General features: G+C 35.8%; 1 protein-coding gene across 1 annotated transcript in view; it reads right to left on the bottom strand.

The window, feature by feature from the left end:
- Positions 1-1,075: 1,075 nt before the first annotated feature.
- HIKESHI (heat shock protein nuclear import factor hikeshi) overlaps positions 1,076-20,816 on the bottom strand; it is a 46,185-nt gene continuing 26,444 nt past the window's right edge. Inside the window, exons 3-5 of the mRNA XM_004385525.2 lie at positions 7,772-7,923; positions 2,388-2,506; positions 1,076-1,395 (exon numbers count right to left, since the gene is read on the bottom strand). Of these exons, the coding sequence (XP_004385582.1) occupies positions 1,341-1,395; positions 2,388-2,506; positions 7,772-7,923 (326 nt within the window). The 3' untranslated portion in view covers positions 1,076-1,340. The remainder of the gene's footprint in view (positions 1,396-2,387; positions 2,507-7,771; positions 7,924-20,816) is intronic.

Genomic DNA, 20,816 nt, shown 5'->3' with positions numbered 1-20,816 from the left:
GGGGAAACCAGCTCAACTTGTACAAGGAAAGGTCATGGAAGCTCCATAGACACATCCAAACTCCCTGAGGGACTGAATTGCTGGGTGGAGGGTGATGGGGACCATGGTCTCGGGAAACATCTAGCTCAATTGGCATAACACAATTTATAAAGAGAATGTTCTACATTCTACCTTGGTGAGTAGCGTCTGGGGTCTTAAAAGCCTGTGAGCAGCCATCTAAGATACTCTACTGGTCTCATCCCTTCGTGAGCAAGGGATAATGAAGAGAACAGGATACAAGGATAATGAACCACAGCTACCAAGGCCTCCACCAGACTGAGTCCAGTACAGCTAGATGGTGCCCAGCTACCACCACTAACTGCTCTGACAGGGATCACAACAGAGGATTCTGGACAAAGCTGGAGAAGGATGTAGAACAAAATTCTAACACACACACAAAAAAAGACCAGATTTACTGGCCTAAAGGAGACTGGAGAAACCCCGAGAGTATGGACCCTAGACACCCTTTTACCTCAGTGGTGAAGTCACTTCTGAGGTTCACCGTTCAGCCGGGGAGTGGACAGCCCCATAAAACCAAATGGGACTAATGAGGCACAGCAAGGGCCAGAAGGCAGAAGGGGATGGGAAAGCTGGTGATAGGAAACCCAAGGTTGAGTAAGGATAGTGTTGATGTGTTGTGAGGTTGTTAACCATTGACATAGGGCAACATGTGTACTAACTGTTTAATGAGAAACTATTTTGTTTTGTAAACCTTCATCTAAAGTAAGAATAGCAGCACAATCGGAAGAGTGTAGTCAGTGACACTGAACTGTGTATGTAGAAATTTTTGAAATGGTGTATCTTGGCAGAGGGTTGACATGTCATGGGGTTGTTAACCAATGTCATAAAACAATATGTGTACTACTGTTTCATGAGAAACTATCTGTTCTGTAAACCTTCACCTGAAGTACAATTAAAAAAAAAAATTTTTTTTTAAAAAAGGATGTTTTTCAAAAGTCCCCCAATAGACTTTAAGTTAACTACTCTAGCAAACCACTGAAAAAAATGAAAGATTATAAATACAATGGCATATAACACATTATTGTATGTTTTATTTTTAAGTAAAAAATGAATCACAGCCAAAACATTTTGTTTCTCAATAGTATTTTAAGCGGGAGAGTCATTTATGATAAACATATTTTCATTTTTCAGTTTTATAAAGATTTTAATTAAGCTTCATAGTCACTGAGTAGTTTTTAAATTAGGCTTCATGATTCTTTCGACTTCATGCTTTTAAATGGGGTCATTTATCTTCAAAACATGACAAATTTCCGAAACCATTAAAAATTATTTTATTCAAATTATGTTTTCCAAAAAAGAGGGTTCTGTGTTAGTCGTCTTTGAAAGTTTTCATACCTAGAAAAGAAAAAACATATTTATGCTTACAAGAAAACTGAAATGGAATCCTTCATATCTGCCAAATTACTTATCAAAAACCACAGGACTGTATATGTCATTTATAAAAAGCTAAGATGAAAAAGCAAAAACGATAATGTGGGAATTTAATCAGTCTTATAAAAAGGTAGCAAGCATAGTGATTTAACTATAAAGTAGTTTTGATTGGTTTATATCAGAGAGCACAAGTCATAATGTTGTTAGTTGCCATCTAGCCAGCTCTGAGTCACAGTGACCTTATGTGTAGTAGTTCTGCACCATCCAAAAATCATAATTTGTTTATCTTCAGCAAATTTGAGACCTAAGAAAAAAAAACAAATCTAACTCCTCCTCCTTCATATCTTCAATGAGCAGATTAATTTATTTGCTCAAGGCACAATCTGCATCGCACCAAAGCTCAAACCTAGTACATTCCAGTGCTCTCCATGCTACACCATGCTGCTACTTCTCAACAAACTCTCCCTATGTATTCCTCACCACTGGGATATTCAAAACAAAAAGAAATACCTATAAAACAGAAACATGACAAAGTTGGGGAAACAGATTAGTCATTTATGTACAGGGTGAAGTATAAACCATCCTGATACTATGTTTACTTTAGATCAAGGCTTTCTAAACTTAAAAAAAGTTTTGATTGATATTTCAAGTCTCATATATGGTACTTCTAATTCAAAATATACAAAAACGTATGATCCTTAATAGTGGTCCCTAAAACACAGGCAATTATATCTTCCCGTCTTTATAAATTCAAAATGGCTACTATACAACAGAGCATTTAGGGTAAGAACCTTCCCTGAACTGAATTCTATAGTACATACTTGAATGGCATGAAAATGTTAACATATGTTCATGTCCACAATAAAGGAATATGTTTACATACAAAACAAGACATACATTCACATATATATGTAGTTACTAAAAACCTTAATATTAGAATACAAAATACTCCATACCATTTCAGAACCACATTTGCCGGAATGAACATTTCAGATGGACTAGGTGTCATCTGGGCCTGAGAGACAGCAAATGATGAAGCAAAATTGTAGAAGTTGTCCAACATCTTTTGTGTGAACTGAAAAATTAAGAACAGACTAATGGATTATACTAAATACTCTATAGACCTTAATATTTTTAACTAAAAATATTCCCCCATTAACTTAGCTTTAAGGACCATAAGTTTTGAAACATTCTAATGCCGAAAGCTAAGGGTAGCCATAACTTCAAAGTATCTTCTTTCATGTCCACCACTGCATTCAGAACACCCTCCCCTCCTCAAACACCATTCACCCAAATCAACTTATTTCCTCATATAAAATAGTAATCATCTCTAAGAAGTCATTTTCTTGCCAGAAAGATAAAAATTCACATATAATAAAGAAGCAACTGCTTACTTGCTATCGAATGTAAAGAAGAAAATGGTTAACACTATTCCATGTCCTCTATTTCCTGGCCTGTTTCTTTTCATTGGCCCTCAAATACGTACCCACTAACATTTCCCAAGTTTCCTTGGTAGAAGTTAGAAGTAAATGTAATTCATAGTTACTAAAAATCAAGTGGGTTTAAGCACTAAACCCAAAAGTACATGAACTACTAAAGATAATACTACCTTCTATTCACTCAAAAATAATCTTCCCAACATCACTTCCTCAGAAATACAAAACCAGCCACAAAGGCTCCTGTTGTCTCTTTTCTACATGGCAGCATTGCCTTAATACTATGTTGTTTTATTTGTTTAATAATATGAAGGTAATATAACCCAAAAGAATCCATTACTGAATTAAATAGAGTTCAGTAAGGTTGCTATGATGGTTAATTTTATGTATCAACTTGGCTAGGCTATGGTCCAAGTAGTTTGGCCAAACACTAGACTAGCTGCGGTTCCATAATGTAATCTAATGCAATGTAATGTAATCATCTTCCATAATGTAATCTAATGTAATATAATCAACCAGCTGCAAGGGGAGTTCCTTAGGGTGTGGTCTGCCTGCAGACTAAAAATAGATTATTTTGGCAGAACTCACTTTCTCTCTCCATTCTGCACTCTTCCTGTTGCCTGATCTACAGATCTTGAGATGGAAGCCTGCAGGAGTCTCCAGCCTGCTCTGTGACCTATGGATTTTGGACTTGCCAGGCCCTCACAATCCCTTCAGCCAGCAGGAGTCGCCAGCCTATTGCCTGACCTGTAATCACATAAGCCAATCCCTTGACGTAAATCACTCTCTCTCTCTCTCTCTATATATATATATATATATACACACACACACACATAACACATTTATCTCCCTAGTTCTTTTTCTCTAGAGAATCTTAAGACAGTTGCAACTAAAAGATCAATATTGAAAAAGAATTAACAGCAATCTCCACACAAACAACCAAAATTAGAACATGTAACTTAAAAAATTTCCCATTCAGGGAGAAGAAAATGGAATGTGGCTAACTGCCTCCATGAACAACTGCCTCCTTTGCCACTGAGACCAGAACTGGATGGTGCCCACTAGCATTAATGAACATCTTGATCAAAGATTCTATAGAAGAATCCTGATCAAAAGGAGGGAAATGAAGAACAGAATTTAAAATTCTCATGGAATCCAGACTTTCTGGAGCCATCAAGGATGGATGAACCCCCAAAACTACTGCCCTGAGATAATCTTTAAACCTTAAAACAAAAATATCCCCTGAAGTCTTCTTTAAAACAAACAATAGTTTAGCTTAATTAGTAACAAATGTCTGCCTTGAGTACTGTGCTCTTTTAAGAACTATCTATATGGGATCAAACTGACAACAGCAACTCAAAAGATTAGATACGACACTTAGGGGTCAGTGAGTTTATGTTAATGGGAGAGGAACAATTTGGAAAAGGAGGGTGAGAATGGTTGCACAACTTGAAGAATGTAATTCAATGTCACTGAATTGTATGTGTAGAAATTGTTGAATTAGTTTTATGTTCTCCTGTGTATATTATCAAGTAAAACAAAAATAAATAAATTTTAAAATATATATAACCAATTAATAATATAAGCAAAGTCTGTAAGATACTCAGAAAAAAAGCTAACACAAGCTGATCATAAGAATTTTGTGGCAATTACAAACTTATATTGAAAAACAGGAAAGAAAACAAATAAAGGACACATATATTATGTTCAATGAAAAGATATACAGTGTCTTAGTTATCTAGTGCTACTGTATCTCCATGTGTCTTGGCATCTACCTCAATCCATCTCTCTCTACCTGTTTAATTTCTTTTTATATCTCGAAAGAGATTGACTCAAGATACACCCTACACTAACCCTGCCTCATTAACATAACAAAGACAACACATTCCCAAATGGGATTATAACCACAGGCATACAGGTTAGAATTTACAACACATATTTTTGGGGGATACAATTCAGTCCATAACATACAGGTAGTCCCTTGACTTACAACGGGGTTCCGTTCCAACCACTCCATCATAAGTCAGTTCTGACATAAGTCGAACACCTCATTTTTAGTTTTCATTATTACTGACTCTTATTATCAGTATCTTTATAAATCCAATCTGTATTTGTCTTTGGGGGCTGGAAACATTACATATAAACTTACAGATATATTTAATCCATACATACATAAAAAATACACAAATCATAAAAATTTACTCTGACAATAAAGAAGAGTTGGACAATGTTGGCATTCTGTCAGTTGCAGTAATCACGGCACTTGTGGAAGGTTCTGGATCATCTAGATTATCCCTGGGAACGGGGATGGCATTTCTACTCAGAAACTAAGTAAGAATTGTCTGTATGGTCCTTTTCTTCATATATTTTGCAGTAACATCTCACCGCTTCCTGGATCTGCCTATCAACTTCAGCAAAGCGATCAGTATGTTTAGGTCCGTGTCTTCAAGCAACTGAAGCCCCTGATTTAGTTTAGAAAACTAAATCTATACTGAAATATTTTGAAGAGTAATCATAAAACTGAAAATCTGGAGTGAACATCTGAGAATGATAACATCAGCAAATTACACGCTGCAACACTGCATTAGTACAGATTACTAACGATGAGATGTACCAAAAAAAAAAAGATGGTCATCAGTATGGTTCATCATCACTCGAATACATCGTAAGCTGGGGACTACCTGTACCATGTTCATGGATGGGAAGACTTAACGTGGTAATGATAGCATTTCTGCCCAAATTACATCTATAAACCCAATGTTATTTCCAACAAAATTTCAACAAAGTTTTTCGTGGAACTCAACAAGCTGATCCTATTTTATGAAGAATACCTAAGACGATTTTAATGACTAGAAGGAGCAAGCTGGTCTATCAGATATTAACAGACTTTTACCAGCAAACGGACAGGCAAATAAACTAATTGGAATAGAAAAGCATTCAGAAATAAACTTATGCCTATGTGACACATGATATATAACAAAGATGATATTACTCAGGAGAGAAAAATGGACTAAGTATTCAACTAATAGGACTAGAACAACTAGTTTTCCATTAGGGAAAATATGAATCTAGATCCCTTCCCATACCACAAGCAATTAAAGCTAAACAATTAAATTCTGACCAACTAAATCTAAATTCAAAAAGTAAAACTTTAAAGCATTAAGAACTATAAGAGAACATCTTCACATTATCAGGGTAGGGAAGGATTCTCAAAGTGTTTTCATTATCAGGGTAGGGAAGGATTCTCAAAAAAAACACAAATCTTAAAGGATATGTCATTAGGAAGGTGATTTTTAGTACATTCAGAGTTATGCAACCATCATCACCATCAATTTTAAAACATTTCATCACACCAAAACGAAACCCCATACTGATGAGCTATCACTCCCCATTCTCCTCAATACCATCCACTCCCTCCTCCGGCTCCTGGCAACCACTAATCTACCTTCTGTCTTTATAGATTTGTCTATTCTGAATATTTCATATAAATAGAATCATACAATATGGGGTCTTTTGTGACTGGATTCTTTCACGTAGCATAATGTTTCCAAGGTTAATCCATATTATAGTATGTATCAGTACTTCATTCCTTTTTATTGCCAAATAATATTCCATTGTATGGATACATCTTTTTATTTATCCATTCACTAGCTGATGGACACTGTGGTTGTTTCCACGTTTCGACTATTTTATTTAACTTTAATTAATTTAAATTTAAATAGCCACAAGTGGCCAGTCACTACCCGATAAATAAAAGCAGTTCCAGATATTCATTTGATATACGTAAAATACATAATGGTTTCAAGTCAACTGTAGATTACAGAATTTTCATCCATAAAGTTTTGAAGGGATTTAAAATATAAAAAGCACAGCTTTTCTCCAACTGATTTAAAATAAAATTTATTTACAAACAGACTCATCTTTTCAAGGAGAGATCAATACACTTTTGTCTAATAGGTTATAAAACAATTTTTTTAAATAATGAGATATTTTAGATTGGCTCCAGAGACACACTAAATGCGACAAGCAATAGAGTTGTAATACACAGATTGAAAGGTAAACGCTTATAGAATTATGTCACTTTAAGCTCCATGAACACAAGCATCTTGCCTATCGTGTTCACATTTGTTTAACCACCACCTAGCATACTATCTGTGAACGGGAAAAAGGAAAAGCTAATTTTTTTTTTTTTTTAAATTGTACTTCAGGTGAAGGCTTACAGAACAAATAGTTTCTCATGAAACAGTAGTACACATATTGTTTCATGACACTGGTTAACAACCCCACAACATGTCAACCCTCTCCCTTCTCGACCTTTTTTTTTTTTGGTGAAAATATACATAGCCAAAGATACACCATTTCAAAAATTTCTACATGCACAGTTCAGTGACATCGACTACGCTCTTCCAGTTGTGCTGCTATTCTCACTTTAGATGAAGGCTTACAGAACAAAACAGTTTCTCATTTAACAGTACACATGTTGCCCTATGGCAATGGTTAACAACCTCACAACACATCAACCCTATCCTTACTCAGCCTTGGGTTCCCTATCACCAGCTTCCTTGTCCCCTTCTGCCTTCTGGCCCTTGTTCCTGGACTGCTGTACCTCATTAGTCCCATTTGGTTTTATGGGGCTCTCCACTCGAAAAGCTAATATTTGAACCCATTTTTTAAAATCACATTGAGATATTTTATAACTATAAAGACATTCTCAAAATATTTATAACTTTTAAAATGCCTATATAAAAAGCAGATTAACTTCAAATATCCATGGAAACTGATAACTTAAGTCATGTATGTTTCTTTTCATTTTTACATGTTTTCAACTACCAGGCTTATTTTTAACGTACAGAATATGATTTGTTACTTCTTTTAGAAAATAATGAAGTGTGCACTGTTATTACCTGAGTGAATGAATCAACTGAGGATACAGCAGCATTTCCTACAGGAGTCTGCTGAGCTAGACTGTCCAGTAATTCCACTGAAATTCCAATCTGAGCGACAGATGGAGTCCGGACAATATTCATGGCTCCAAAAGGGTGCTGACTTCCTTCACCTGAAAGAAATGAACATACATCACATATTTCAAATGTAACTCATATTGATACAATTTCTTTGTAAATATGTGAAGAACCTATGGTCTATATGCCCTAAAAAGGTCTGTTATGTGCAACTTTGTCTCTTTTCAAATAAATGTAAAAGGCTACTTAGTTTTAAGCAAATTAACAAAAAAAATGAAAACTAAATTTCCTCACAAGAAAAATTAGCTGTTACTTCTCTAAAAATTAATAAAATTACTGCAGCTAAAAATGGACATTCACAGAATGAGAGAAAAATAAGCAAATGAGAATTAATTAGGTAAAAAACTCTCAATACTAACTATGAGAGAAGAATAGTTTATAAAGATTTTTAGAACAAATTTTAATGACTATGTATTCCACTAAAAAAAAAAAGTTATATTGCCATTGTCACCAATAAACTACACTGCATATTTACTGTCATGGATTATACAAGTCAATACTTGATGATCTGTTATCAAATAGACAATAATGAAATTTGCAGCTTACTCAAGAAATTAAGTAATCACTTTTCCCTTTTATACACAAATATATCTTTAAGTATACATCTGAACTACCTCTAAGTACCAGCTAACTTATAATTAGGAAATTTTGGCCAATTTCATTAATCCACATAAGACACAATCAGAAAAGTTAGTCTGCTCAATTAGGTAGAAGGCATGTGTTAATAGTGGTGAAGGGAAAGGCAATATATAACATGAGGGAAGTCAGCACAACATGACTGAGGCAAGAGAGGGCACTGAGAGGAACACAAGAATAAAGGGCAACTATAAGGTTGCTATGAGTCGGAACTGACTCGTTGGCAACAGGTTTGGTTTGGTTTTGGTATGGTAACTACTGCAGCCCTGCTGGCGTAGTGGTTAAGAGCTCGGCTGCTAACCAAAAGGTTGGCAGTTTGAATCCACCAGCTGCTCCCTGGAAACCCTATGTGGCAGTTTTACTCTGGCCTATAGGGTCACTATGAGTTGGAATCGACTTGACAGCAATGAGCATGGTAACTACTATAGCTTAGACAATCCTGCAACAATAGTATTAATGATAATTTATGAATGGATAAATAAGTAGATAGATACATGAAGAGTTGTTGGGGGAGGGCAAAAGGGAATACACCCACCAGTAAATACGGGTTTGGTGGTGGACATTTCTACGTACATGACTATAGGTGTGGCTCATATAAACAAAGACAAGGGGTACAGTCAGGAAAACCTCTTAGACATAACCAAACACCTAGCAGGATGAAGTTCCTAAACTAGAAGACAAAGGACCACAAATTCAGGGGACATCTATGTCAATTGGCACAACATAGTTCATAATTTCTGCATCCTACTTTGGTGAGCAGTGTCTGGGGTCTTAAAAGTTTGTGAGTGGCCATCTAAGATACAACTATTGGTCTCTTACTGCCTGGAGCAAAGGGGAATTAAGAAAACCAAAGACCCAAGGGAGTAATTAGTCCGAAGGAATAATGGATCACATGAACCATTGCTTACACGACCCCGACACCAGAAGAACTAGATGGTGCCCAGCTATCACTACCGACCACTGGGACTGGGATCACGATAGAGGGTTGGACAGAGCAGGAGAAAAACTGCAAAACAAAAAAATCAAATTCACAAAAAACACCAGACTTACTGGTCTAACAAGAGACTGGAGGAACCCTTGAAACTATGGCTCTAAGAACCTCTTCTGACCTGGAACTGAAGCCATTCCCAGAGACCATCTCCCAGCCAAACAATAGACAAGCCCATAAGATAAACAATAACACTCAAGATGACCACATTCTTTAGAACAATTAATTATAGAAGATCAAAAGGGCAGTATCTACCCAAAAGCAAAGATGAGAGGGCAGGAAGAGGTAGACAATCAGGACTAAAGGAAACAGGGAACCCAGGGCAGAAATGGGGAGAGTGCTGACACATTGTGGGGAATGAAACCAAGGTCAAGAAATACTTTTTGTAAAAACTATCAAATGGGAAACTAATTTTCTCTGTAAACTTTCACCCAATGCATACACACACAAAAAAAATGTTAGTCTGATGAAAGAAAAAAAAAAATACAATAAGTAAGTTTTTAGACTATCTGCTATTTTTATGACTATGAAATGTTAAATCAAATATTGAAGAAAAAAAAATCTGGCACAACGTACATTCCTAAAAACTAGAATACTCATTGCAAGTATGAAAACTCAAATTTTCAAGCATATGAATAAATTATAAATTTTTTTTCTATGCTTTAAAAATACAAACATACAGTTGTCCCTTGGTATGTGTAGAGGATTGGTTCCAGGACCCTCCCCCCGCCCCAACACCAAAATCCACAGATACTCAAGTCCTTTATATAAAATGGCATAGTATTTGATATAACCTTATACTTTAAATCATCTCTAAATTACTTATAATTCCTAATACAATGTAAATGCTATGTAAATAGCTGTTACACTGTATTGTTTAGAGAATGACAAGACATGAGGTGAACAATGCTCCAACAACGAGTGCTAGAGACTGAAGATTTGTGAAATGGAGGGAGGCTACAGCAGGATATGCCTACACATCATTTCATTTGCATGGATTCAACATAGCACATGGTGCACAGCAAATTCAAATTTTACTCTTAGGATAGTCCTTTTTTTTTAAAAAAATATTTTCGAGCCGCAGTTAGTTGAATCTGTGGATGCAGAACTCGCAGATACGAGGGACCGACTGTAAATATCTCTCAGTAAACATAACTTAGTTTAAGGGGTTTTTGTTTTTTAATTCAAATTTCCTTCAGTTATTTCTAATTTCATTCAATTCTGCTCTAAAAACATACTTTGATTTCAATCTTTTCAAATTTACTGAAACTTGTTTTGTGGGCTAACATATGGTCTATGCAGGAAAATGTTGCATGTGTACTTGAGAAAATGATGATTTTGACAGTTTTTTCATTGCTTTTATGAAGGGATGGTCTTTTGGAGTTCCTTACACCACCATTTTCACTGATGCCCTAATTATCTGTTTTAAACCTAGAATTATGCTAAGTACGGAAAATGTACTGCTGTTTGCCTAACAAGCTCCAATGATGCCAATCAAGAAAGAGGATCAATACAATCATCTACTGCCTTATTTATAATGACCCAAGAAATAATCTGCCCAAGCAGAAAGCCTTGTCATCTCTGACCTCCATCTTTTATCACATACAAACTTTGGCAAATGAGGAAGGCCCTAAGTAAAACTAAGACCCATTGTAAGAGATGGAACTAAGGAAACAATCAATTCTGACTTTTCCCTCGTTTTAAAGCTCTCTACAACTAGGACAACTTAAGGGGGAAAATACTTAAAAGTCTTCAGCAATCTTTAATCTATATTTCAAAGAGATCTACTCTGTGAATGAATTATTCATTTAATCCATCTTATTATTAAAATGGACTTGAGATAGTAGTTTATGCCCCCCGAAGTACAAAGGACCTTGTTTACAAACCATAAAATACTAGAAAGAAACACTGAAACACAATACACAGACTTAACACATTTAGTGTTTAATTTTGGATCAGAATTCATGATAGCTAAAGTAAAAAGAAAAACATGATCAGTTACATGGAGACTTACTGTCAAAAAACAAAAGCAAAAACAGGGGAAGCAAAACTTCTGACATGGTCTTAAAAAAAAAAATAGATAAAGTTCTCAACATTTCTCATAGAAATGCAGCAGCTAATTTTTTAAAGCTGTTTCTCGAAGTGTCCCTCCTCAATGTAAGTCAAGGGTCTGACACAAAGGACAACTCAAGAGAAAGAAATGCCAGAGAAAACTAGTCCTATATCAGCATATAAAGAAAAGATGTCATCACCATTTGTCATACGTATATATTTTTAAAATGTATATATTTTTAAGTCAGTTTATACAAATTTACAGGAGAATAAGGAGATAGAGAAAAACAACTTTATCAGAATTTTCATTAAGTATTTAAATACAGCAAACCCAAACATTCATTCCACATATTCCTCATTTTAAAGTTATATAAAGCCAAAATGGGCCAATTCCTCTGAATACAACTGCTTATCAACTGCCATGGATAAACGTGTAACATATGCATTTATAAATCTGACTTCTGATATTAAACACAACTCTAATAAGTTCCAGCTTATTGTTACTTCTTGTTCTTTTCTGGCATTTGCACTGTCAAAATGCAATACCTGAAAAATTTTCTGAAACCTGTGATGGCTCATGATTTATTAAAGAGAGGACAGCCATCTTCTTTGATTCATAATTTGCAAAACATTCTAATTTTTAGATGGACAAATGTAATTTAGAATGATCAGGGAAATTTTTTATTTTATTGTCTTCCAATCACCTTTGTATACACACCCCCTTTCAGTGTCTGTCTACTTACAAACTGTATTTTGGCCAATTTTGGTGCACATACATAGTTAAGAGATGAAAGAATACCAGCACACATTCTTTTACCACATGTCCACAATGTCACAAAATACGGTGTGATAAATTCCTTCTTGTTCAATAACTAACTGGGTAAGAATACCATATTTTCTTTTGGTCCTTAGAAAGATTCTGTCCAATCATCGATTTGTTAGTTTGAAAAAAATTCATCTGAGAGATCATCATCTGAAGATTCATAGTCTGATATTCTGCTTATATAATCATCTTCACCATCATTATTAAAGTCTAAAATGCTACCTACCTTTTTGTATTCATTTACTGATTCATCTAGTAATTGTGAAACTTCTTCCTCTGTTGATTTTCTTCTCTGTCATTATGAACAAAAACTACAAAATTCTGAATTCCCAATTCTGTTCAATAAAAGCATACAGCAGACTATGAAGATGTCTTCAGTCTCCTTTTACACTTCTTGAAAGATAACACAATACTTTAGGCAATGAAATAAGAAAATCAAAGGATAACGCCATGGTGATGATTTTCACTACTGCGTCAACCTCTAGGCCAAGGGTTGGCAAACTAAGGTCCGCAGGCCAAATTAGGCCCCCAGCCTGTTTCTGTACAACCTGGAAGCTAAGAATGGTTTGTACATTTTTAAAAAGGGTTGTTTGAAAAAAGACGAAAATGTCACAGAGACTACATGTGGCCCACAAAGCCTAAAATATTTACTATCTGACCCTTCACAGTTTGCTAATCTCTGCTCTAGGCAATTCCATCATTCTTCTATTTTCTTATTATTTCAGCTTTTTTTTTTTTTTCTTAGCACAGTTGAGAATAATTGATAAGTAATAATGAAATAATTCCCTGGATGATGAAATAGCAAAATATTTCCAAGACATTATATTTCTAAGACATAGGAAAAAAGACCACTAATATTCCCAAAGCATCTTTGATTTATAAATGGTCTAGTGACCCCCATATAGTAATTTAAAGATAGAACTAGTTTTTAGTCTATTTAGTCTATTAAATATATATATGTAAGTGTTCCCTCTGTTCTTTGAAAGACCTCTACAAAAGAATAAAACTCATGAAATATTCTTATAATAGTTACAGGTGTCCAAACATGAAACTAAAAATCTAAAAGTGAGTCAAATGGTCCCTGATGGCATACCAAGGGTGAAGTATTATAGGCATGCATGGCAGCAAACAGACCAGGACTAAAGAAAAACTATTATGCCAAAACTAAGTAATTCACTATGAAGTGACAGCTTAATTATGCCTGCTTAAAAGCTTTCTCAGTAATGAATACAAAAATTTAGCAATCAAAATATGTTTTCTCGACCTCTGATCCACTTCCACTGATAGCCTGATAAGCCTGAGATTACATTTTTCACTAACGCATATTCTAAGAGCTATGTGATTCTCAACGGTTTATCGATAATATTTAAAACCAGATAAAAATAACACATCTGACACTGTAATATGTCTGAATTTGGATGTCTGAGGTATACTTAAACAATATTTACCAAGTATCTAAAGTCCATCACTGTGCTCTATATACTCTAAAGGACATAAAGTAAAAGATAAAAACAGTCCCTACTCTCAAGGTGCTTACACTCTATGCAGGAGGTAACAATCAGTTAACCTTTCTGAACTAGTTTCATTATTTGGGTGATTTCTAAGATCTCTTCTAGTGCTGTCATCCTATGGTTTTATAAAAATGTAGTAAATATTTACTGAGTACCAGTTATGTGCCAGGCACCATTACACATTTTGGATACCTTATCTCTTATTCTTCACAAAAACACTTATGCTGTGGATATTAGCCCCATTTTATCTAAATTCTCCTCTAAGGTTAAATATCTTGGTTAGGGTTACACAGCCAGTACCTAGTATCACCGGGATTCGAAGCAGGTCTATCAAGCTCCAAAGTCCAACATTCCTCAATTCCAGTTCATTATCCTACCTGTTTATACCAAATTCTATGGTATGAACTCTTAACTGATTTATAATCATTATTTATTTTACAATGAAGCCATTCAGAAAGCAAGTGAAACTCTAAAACAAAGATGAGAAGATAGGGGGGCAGGGAGACTGGAGTACCAGAAACAGAACAATCAGAACGCAATTAGAACACTGGCCCATTGTGAAAAATGCAGCACTGAACAATTTGTGTGGAAACTGTTAAGTAGGTACTTAATTTGCTGTGTGACCTTTAACCGAAAAAACACTAAATATTATTTAAAAAAAAGAAAGAAAGTCAAGAAATGTCAGAAAGTTAAGTGGTTCCCAACCTGGCTCACTAGCTCCACATGTGAATGGACACATAATCCCCTTGAAAAGTTCAACTCTATTGTAAAACGAAAACTAGAATTAGTTTAAAAGTTTCTTCTTTGCATCTAAGCTGGAAGAAATGAGTAGAGACCATAAATGTCACATGTAGAGAAAGAGAAAATTTATGATATTAAAATATGGCAGCAAGTCCAAAAAGAAAGGAGAATTATAAAGTAGAAATTCAAATGATGATTTATAACAAATTCTAATTTTAATATTCTTTAAAAATTCTTCTTTGATACTAAGCCTTCCTGGGTCTAGTTATTATTTAATGTCACTGTCATGCAAAACAAAAGCTGAGCAACTGTGCCAGATTAAAGACTAAAGAGATGTGACAATTAAATATATGATCCTAACTGGATCCTACGGAGCCCTGGCAGCACAGTGGTCAAGCACTCGGCTGGTAACTGAAAGATCAGCAGTTCAAACCCAACAGCCGCTCAGCAGAAAAAAGATGTGGCAGTCCACTTCCATTAAGATGACAGCCTTGGAAACTCTATGCAGCAGTTCTACTCTGTCCTATAGTGTCACTGTGAGTCGGAATCGACTTAATGGCAACAGGAGTTGGATCCTAGATGGGGGGAAAGGAGAGCTGTTATAAAGTACATTATTGGGACAATTGGGAGTTCCTGGGTGGTGCGATGTTTAATGTGCTCGGCTGCTAAACAAAAGGCTGGCAGTTTGAGTCCACCGAGAGGCACTTCAGAAGAACGGCTTAGTGATCTACTTAGGAAAAATCAACCATTGAAAACTCTATGGTGCACGGTTCTACTCTGACACACATGAGAGCTCCATGAGTCAGAATCAAGTCAATAGTAACTGGTAAATAGTTTCTGGACAATCGGCAAAATGATAATGTAGACTGTATTAACAATGTTGTTGTTAGGTGCCATCAGGTTGATTTCGACTCACAGTGACCCCATGTGACAGAGGTGAACTGCCCCATAGGGTTTTCTAGGCTGTACTTTTTACGGTAGCAGAATGCCAAGTCTTTCTCCTATGGAGCCACTAAGTGGGTTCAAATCACCAACTTTTCAGTTAGTAGGCGAGTGCTTAACCATTGTGCCATCAGGGCTCCCTATATTAACAATTGTTGTTAGGCACCATTAAGTCAATTCTGACTCACAGCGACCACATATGACAGAGTAGAACTGTCCCGTAGTATTATATTAATGTTAAATTTTCCAGATTTGATAATTATATGTTATATAAAAGGATATCCTTGTTCTAGGGAATATACACTGATGTAAGTTTCAGGGGGGAAAAAAATATATATATATATATATGTGTATCTCCAGAGAATAATAGATAAATATGGGAGAAAAGTGTAGGGAATTCTTTGTACCATTCTTATAATTCATCTCTAATATTAAAATTATTTCAAAATAAAGTTTTAAAAATTCCTTATATTAAAAAATATCAGAACTGATACTTTTAGAATATCACTCCAAATTAATACTACCTAATAGGAGGGCTGTAGCTAAAAAAACAAACAAAAATTTTAAACCTAACCATAAGGTGCCTAATTTACTCTGAAGGTAGCCTGAAACATAAAATGTTATCCTTTTCTTATAACAAGAGTATTCTCCAAAGCTCTAGTCTACTACATTATGCTACATCATTCACATAAACATATACCCTCTCTTCGTTATACCATAAGTGATTTGAGCAACTATTACTTACTCTTCTATTAAATATAATCACATATTAAAGTACTACAGACACAATAAAAAATACTTGTTTAAAGCTCTATATAAATGTTTTGATTACATCTGACCTAATGTCCTACTCCCCCACCTGCTCTTCCAATCTTGGTCTCTTCTGTTTCCCATTCTCCACATAATTCTCCACTGCAGATGTCATTGGAATTCTCCCTGACTGAGGCACTGAGCCATTTCCTCATTGTTTCTTGAAACACTTTACAAATAGTTAACCTACAGAGAAAAGGAAGGTTTTAAGTTGAACTCTTGTGTGTATGAAAGAGTATGCGGGTGTGGGTTAAACAAACTCTTCAAATAGTTTATGAACTCTACAAATACTTATCTTTGACAGATATGCATATAACATGCATAAATACGCATAACAGATATTCTTTCAGTTACATACTTCTGGTAAGAGAAATTTTTCCCCTTACAAATTCAGAATCAAGTTTTTAAACCTTAATTTAAAACAGGTTGTACTCATGTTCTGATATATCGTGAACCAAAACTTCTTAATCATTATATGGCATCTCATTATTCATAGTTGTTACAGGTTTTAAGATGTTTTCGTTGTTATAACTAGAAACCCGTATTCAGCTGGCCTACTGTTTAAACTCTGAGAGGACTTTCAGAGTTTCTTACGTATCTTACAGTTTAATGGTATTACTAAAGTTAGATATCACTTTTGGAACACATGAGGACTTTTTGAGAAAAAAATTTTAAAAGTACTGTGGGGAAAAGAAAAGCATTGTGCGATCTAATAGTACTATCATCATAGATCTAGAAAGAAATACTTAGGTATTCGTGGAAAACAGATTTCTAATTCTAATTACAGGTACTTTTTGTGTTAATGAGAAAGACATATCAGAAAAGCAGCCTATCTCCCCAAAAGACTTCAATGAGAAAATTAAAGATGCATTATGAAAAATCCCAGGACAACACAGGCTGATCATGAAACGCTTATATATCAGATAAAGTCAAAGCAAAAGTGAGTAAATAATTTTTTTTTGCCTCAGCTATTCAACTCTTAACAGCTATAAAATTTTAAACTTTGAGAAAAATATGCAGAGTATTTATGATAGAGCTTTTGGCTTCCTGTTCTCCGGGTCTCACTCCCTTGCATGCTATTAAGAGCTGCAATGATAAACTTTGGTACAAAGATGATGAGAATGGAGACAAACATCTTTAATTCAAAATAAATCACCAAAATGTAGTTTTTGTCCCAAGGTTTTTGTCATTATACTCAGAATTTCACTAAGTGGGCTATCTAGCAAGGAAAACTGAAGATGAGACCCTATAAATATGACCCTATAAAGATGATCATAGTTGTCAACTATAGATGTTTATTTTTGCAATATTAATTCAGGGTAAACTATAAAAAAATTAATGATACAATGATACATGGCAATCCCTGGAGCAACCACTAAAAAATTAATGCAAAGACATATAGCTTAAAAGTAAAATATAGACTATTAAAAAATACTCAATCCTAAAGAAGGCAAAAAGAGCAAAAAAAGTAAACATAATAAAAATTTAAACCTAACCACACCAATAAGTACATTACATATTAATAGACTAAATACTCCAATTAAAAGGGAGAGATTGTATGAATGGGTTTAAAAAAAAAAAGTACTCACTCATATACTATTTACAAGAGAAACACAGACATGTTAAAAGTATAGGGAAAAAAATATGTGAACACTAACTATAAAAAAGCAGGTGTGGCTACATAAATTTTAGGCAAAGTACACTTCAAGACAAGGAGCGTTACCAGAGATAAAGGACACTTCATATTGATGAAAGGGTCGATTCATCATTCTTATACAAACGTTCAGAAAATAGAACAGAGAAAACTTTCCAACTTGTTATGCCTTTTACATCTTTTTTTCTTGCTTCATTGCCATCTTACACTTCAGTTTGACACTAGACATCTTAGTCAATGCAACAAACAATAAAAATCAATAAAAAACATAAAAATTGGGAAGAAAGAAAGAAAAAGATCTTTTTCACAAAGGACATCACAATCATCTGCATAGAAAATTCTAGGAGCCTACCAAAAAGCTACTAGAATTAATAAAGGAGTTTAGCAAGATATTCAATGTTACCCTTGCCTTCAACAATGCTTCAGGATACAAAGTCAATATACAAAAGTCCATTATACCTCTATAAACTAGCAAAAAACAACTGGAAATTTAAACTGCATTCAGAGATTTGGAAAAAACCCCAAAACGTCCAACAAGGAATGAGTAATCAAACCATAACTTATCAACAAAATGTAATACTATACTACCATTTAAAACAAGTAGGGAAAAAATGTAGGAGAACTGTATCTTCAGTGTTTCTGAAAGCTTTCTAACTCATGTTACCTTTTCACTTTTCAAAAAAAAAACAAAAAACCCATTGCCGTCAAGTCGATTTTGACAAATAAGTAAGGACTCTATAGGACAGAGCAGAACTACCCCATAGGGTTTCCAAGCCTGTAATCTTTACAGAAGCGGACTGCCACATCTTTCTCCCTCAGAGCAGCCGATGGGTTTAAACCACTGACCTTTCCATTAGCAGCCAAGTACTTAACCACTGTGCTACCAGAGTTCCTTTTTTCCCTTTAAATTGACATAAAAATGTCATTTTCTATTCCGATCCCACCTTATCTGAATACCAGAATGTATCTGTTTCTCACTTTATTTGGTTAACAGGAAAGGAAAGAAGGGAGAATGAACTAATAAACATTTAATACTTTTTGAAGACATGTCAAAATTTTATAACCCATTATGAAATATTAAGTAAAATGGCAGAACACAACAGTTACAAACACGTGTACTCCACATACACATAAAACACAACAATGGAAAGAAATCTGAAGGTCAATTCATTTCTCCTTATATTTGCTTGAGAGGGAAAAAGGCCTACCACACTTAGAATATTGAACTGAAAATCTGATTTTCTGGATCCTAAACCCTGCTCTACTTTAGAAATGTTCTAAAACTTTCTAGCTCTCAAGAGTCTCAATGATAAAATAAAGGAATTAGATTAAATTATCTGTAGGGACTGGAGGGCAAAATGGCGCTCTAGGCAGAAGCACCACGCCGTCCCTCCACAGCAAAGATCCGAAAAACTAAGCCAAACAGAGAATACAACAATCCTGAAACCCTAAAACATCAAATGAAGAGATAAAGAACTCAGCCAAGAACCAAATGGACTGAGAAAACTGACAGAGAACGGAGAGCAAGGAGAGATTCGTGCAGAGGTCCCCTACCAGCTAACGCAGAGCGGATCCACCATCTTGGACTTCTATCGGAGACCAGCAAACGGGGGTATGAGAAAGCAGCCTCACAGAGCGTCCAGCGGGAGACAAAACAACCAGCAATTTGCGGTGTGTGCTTTCCCACCCCCCACCCCTCTTCATCCCGGCTTGGCCTCCTCTGCTTCCCGCGGCCACGGTCTCTTGACCGGGAAGTGCCGGCTGCTTGGATTCCACACACCCAAGCGGGTGGCCCTCTGGATGCCATTTGTTGGCTGGTAGTGTTGCTTTTTTTTCCTGCTTCTTTTGAATTCTCACTTGCCTCTCGCCACCTCCCCCCTCCTTTCATTCGAGTGCCTGGCTCTGTGTGCCACCTTTGCTTCTTCCTGAGGGGCTGCAGAGCGCCGGCAATTTGTGATATACGCTTTCCCACTATCCACCCTTCTTCACCCATGCTCGGCCTCCTCTGCTTCCCACGGACACAGTCTCTTGTCCAGAAACACCAGCCCGCACTGGCTGTCTTTCTGAGTGCCATTTGTTGGCTGCTGGTGTTGCTTTTTCTTTTTTTTCTGCTTCTTTGGATTTCTTGCTTGCCTCACGCCGCCTCCCACTCCTTTTGCTCGAATGCCTGGCTCCGTGAGCCATCTTTGCTTCTTCCTGAGGGGCTGCAGAGCTCCATTCGAGTGTGGAGCTGCTTCCCGGTCTGGGCTACTGCTCTGGTGGGATCCCGGGGCTTTTGTTCATTTGTTCGTTTTGAATTGTTTGTTTGTTTTCTTTTGCTTTTCTTCAGTTGGGAGGCGTTTCTAGCCAGGTGGAGCTGCGTGGCAAGGAACTCCCCTTCAGCTTCCACAGACGTGCAGAGGGATCCCTGAGAGCATTTCTTTTTTCGTTGATTTTTTTTTTCCTGTTTTTTGGGGGGCCTATCTTGATCTTTTTTTTTTAATTTGTTTTGTTTTATTTTCCCTCTTTTTCCCTTTTTGTCTTTCTTCATTTCTCAGTTTCTCGTCTCTCTATATTTTCCTTCTCTTTCTGATCCTTGAATACCAGGCATTGTATACCTCTATGCCTTCTAGCCAGGCTGTACTGCGACACCTGAGAGCGACTTCCCCAGACCTCATAGCTGCGTCGGTGGGATCCCTGGGAACTTTGCGGTTCTTTAACCTTTCTGATTTTTATTTATTCATTCTTTTCTTTTCTTCCTCTTCCCCTTTCTGTTTTTCTCCATTTCATAG

This window comes from Trichechus manatus, unplaced genomic scaffold, assembly GCF_000243295.1.
Source record: "Trichechus manatus latirostris isolate Lorelei unplaced genomic scaffold, TriManLat1.0 scaffold00140, whole genome shotgun sequence".
NCBI lineage: Eukaryota > Metazoa > Chordata > Mammalia > Sirenia > Trichechidae > Trichechus > Trichechus manatus.
Note: the sequence above shows the minus strand (reverse complement) of the source record. Positions and strands in the feature narration are given on the sequence as shown.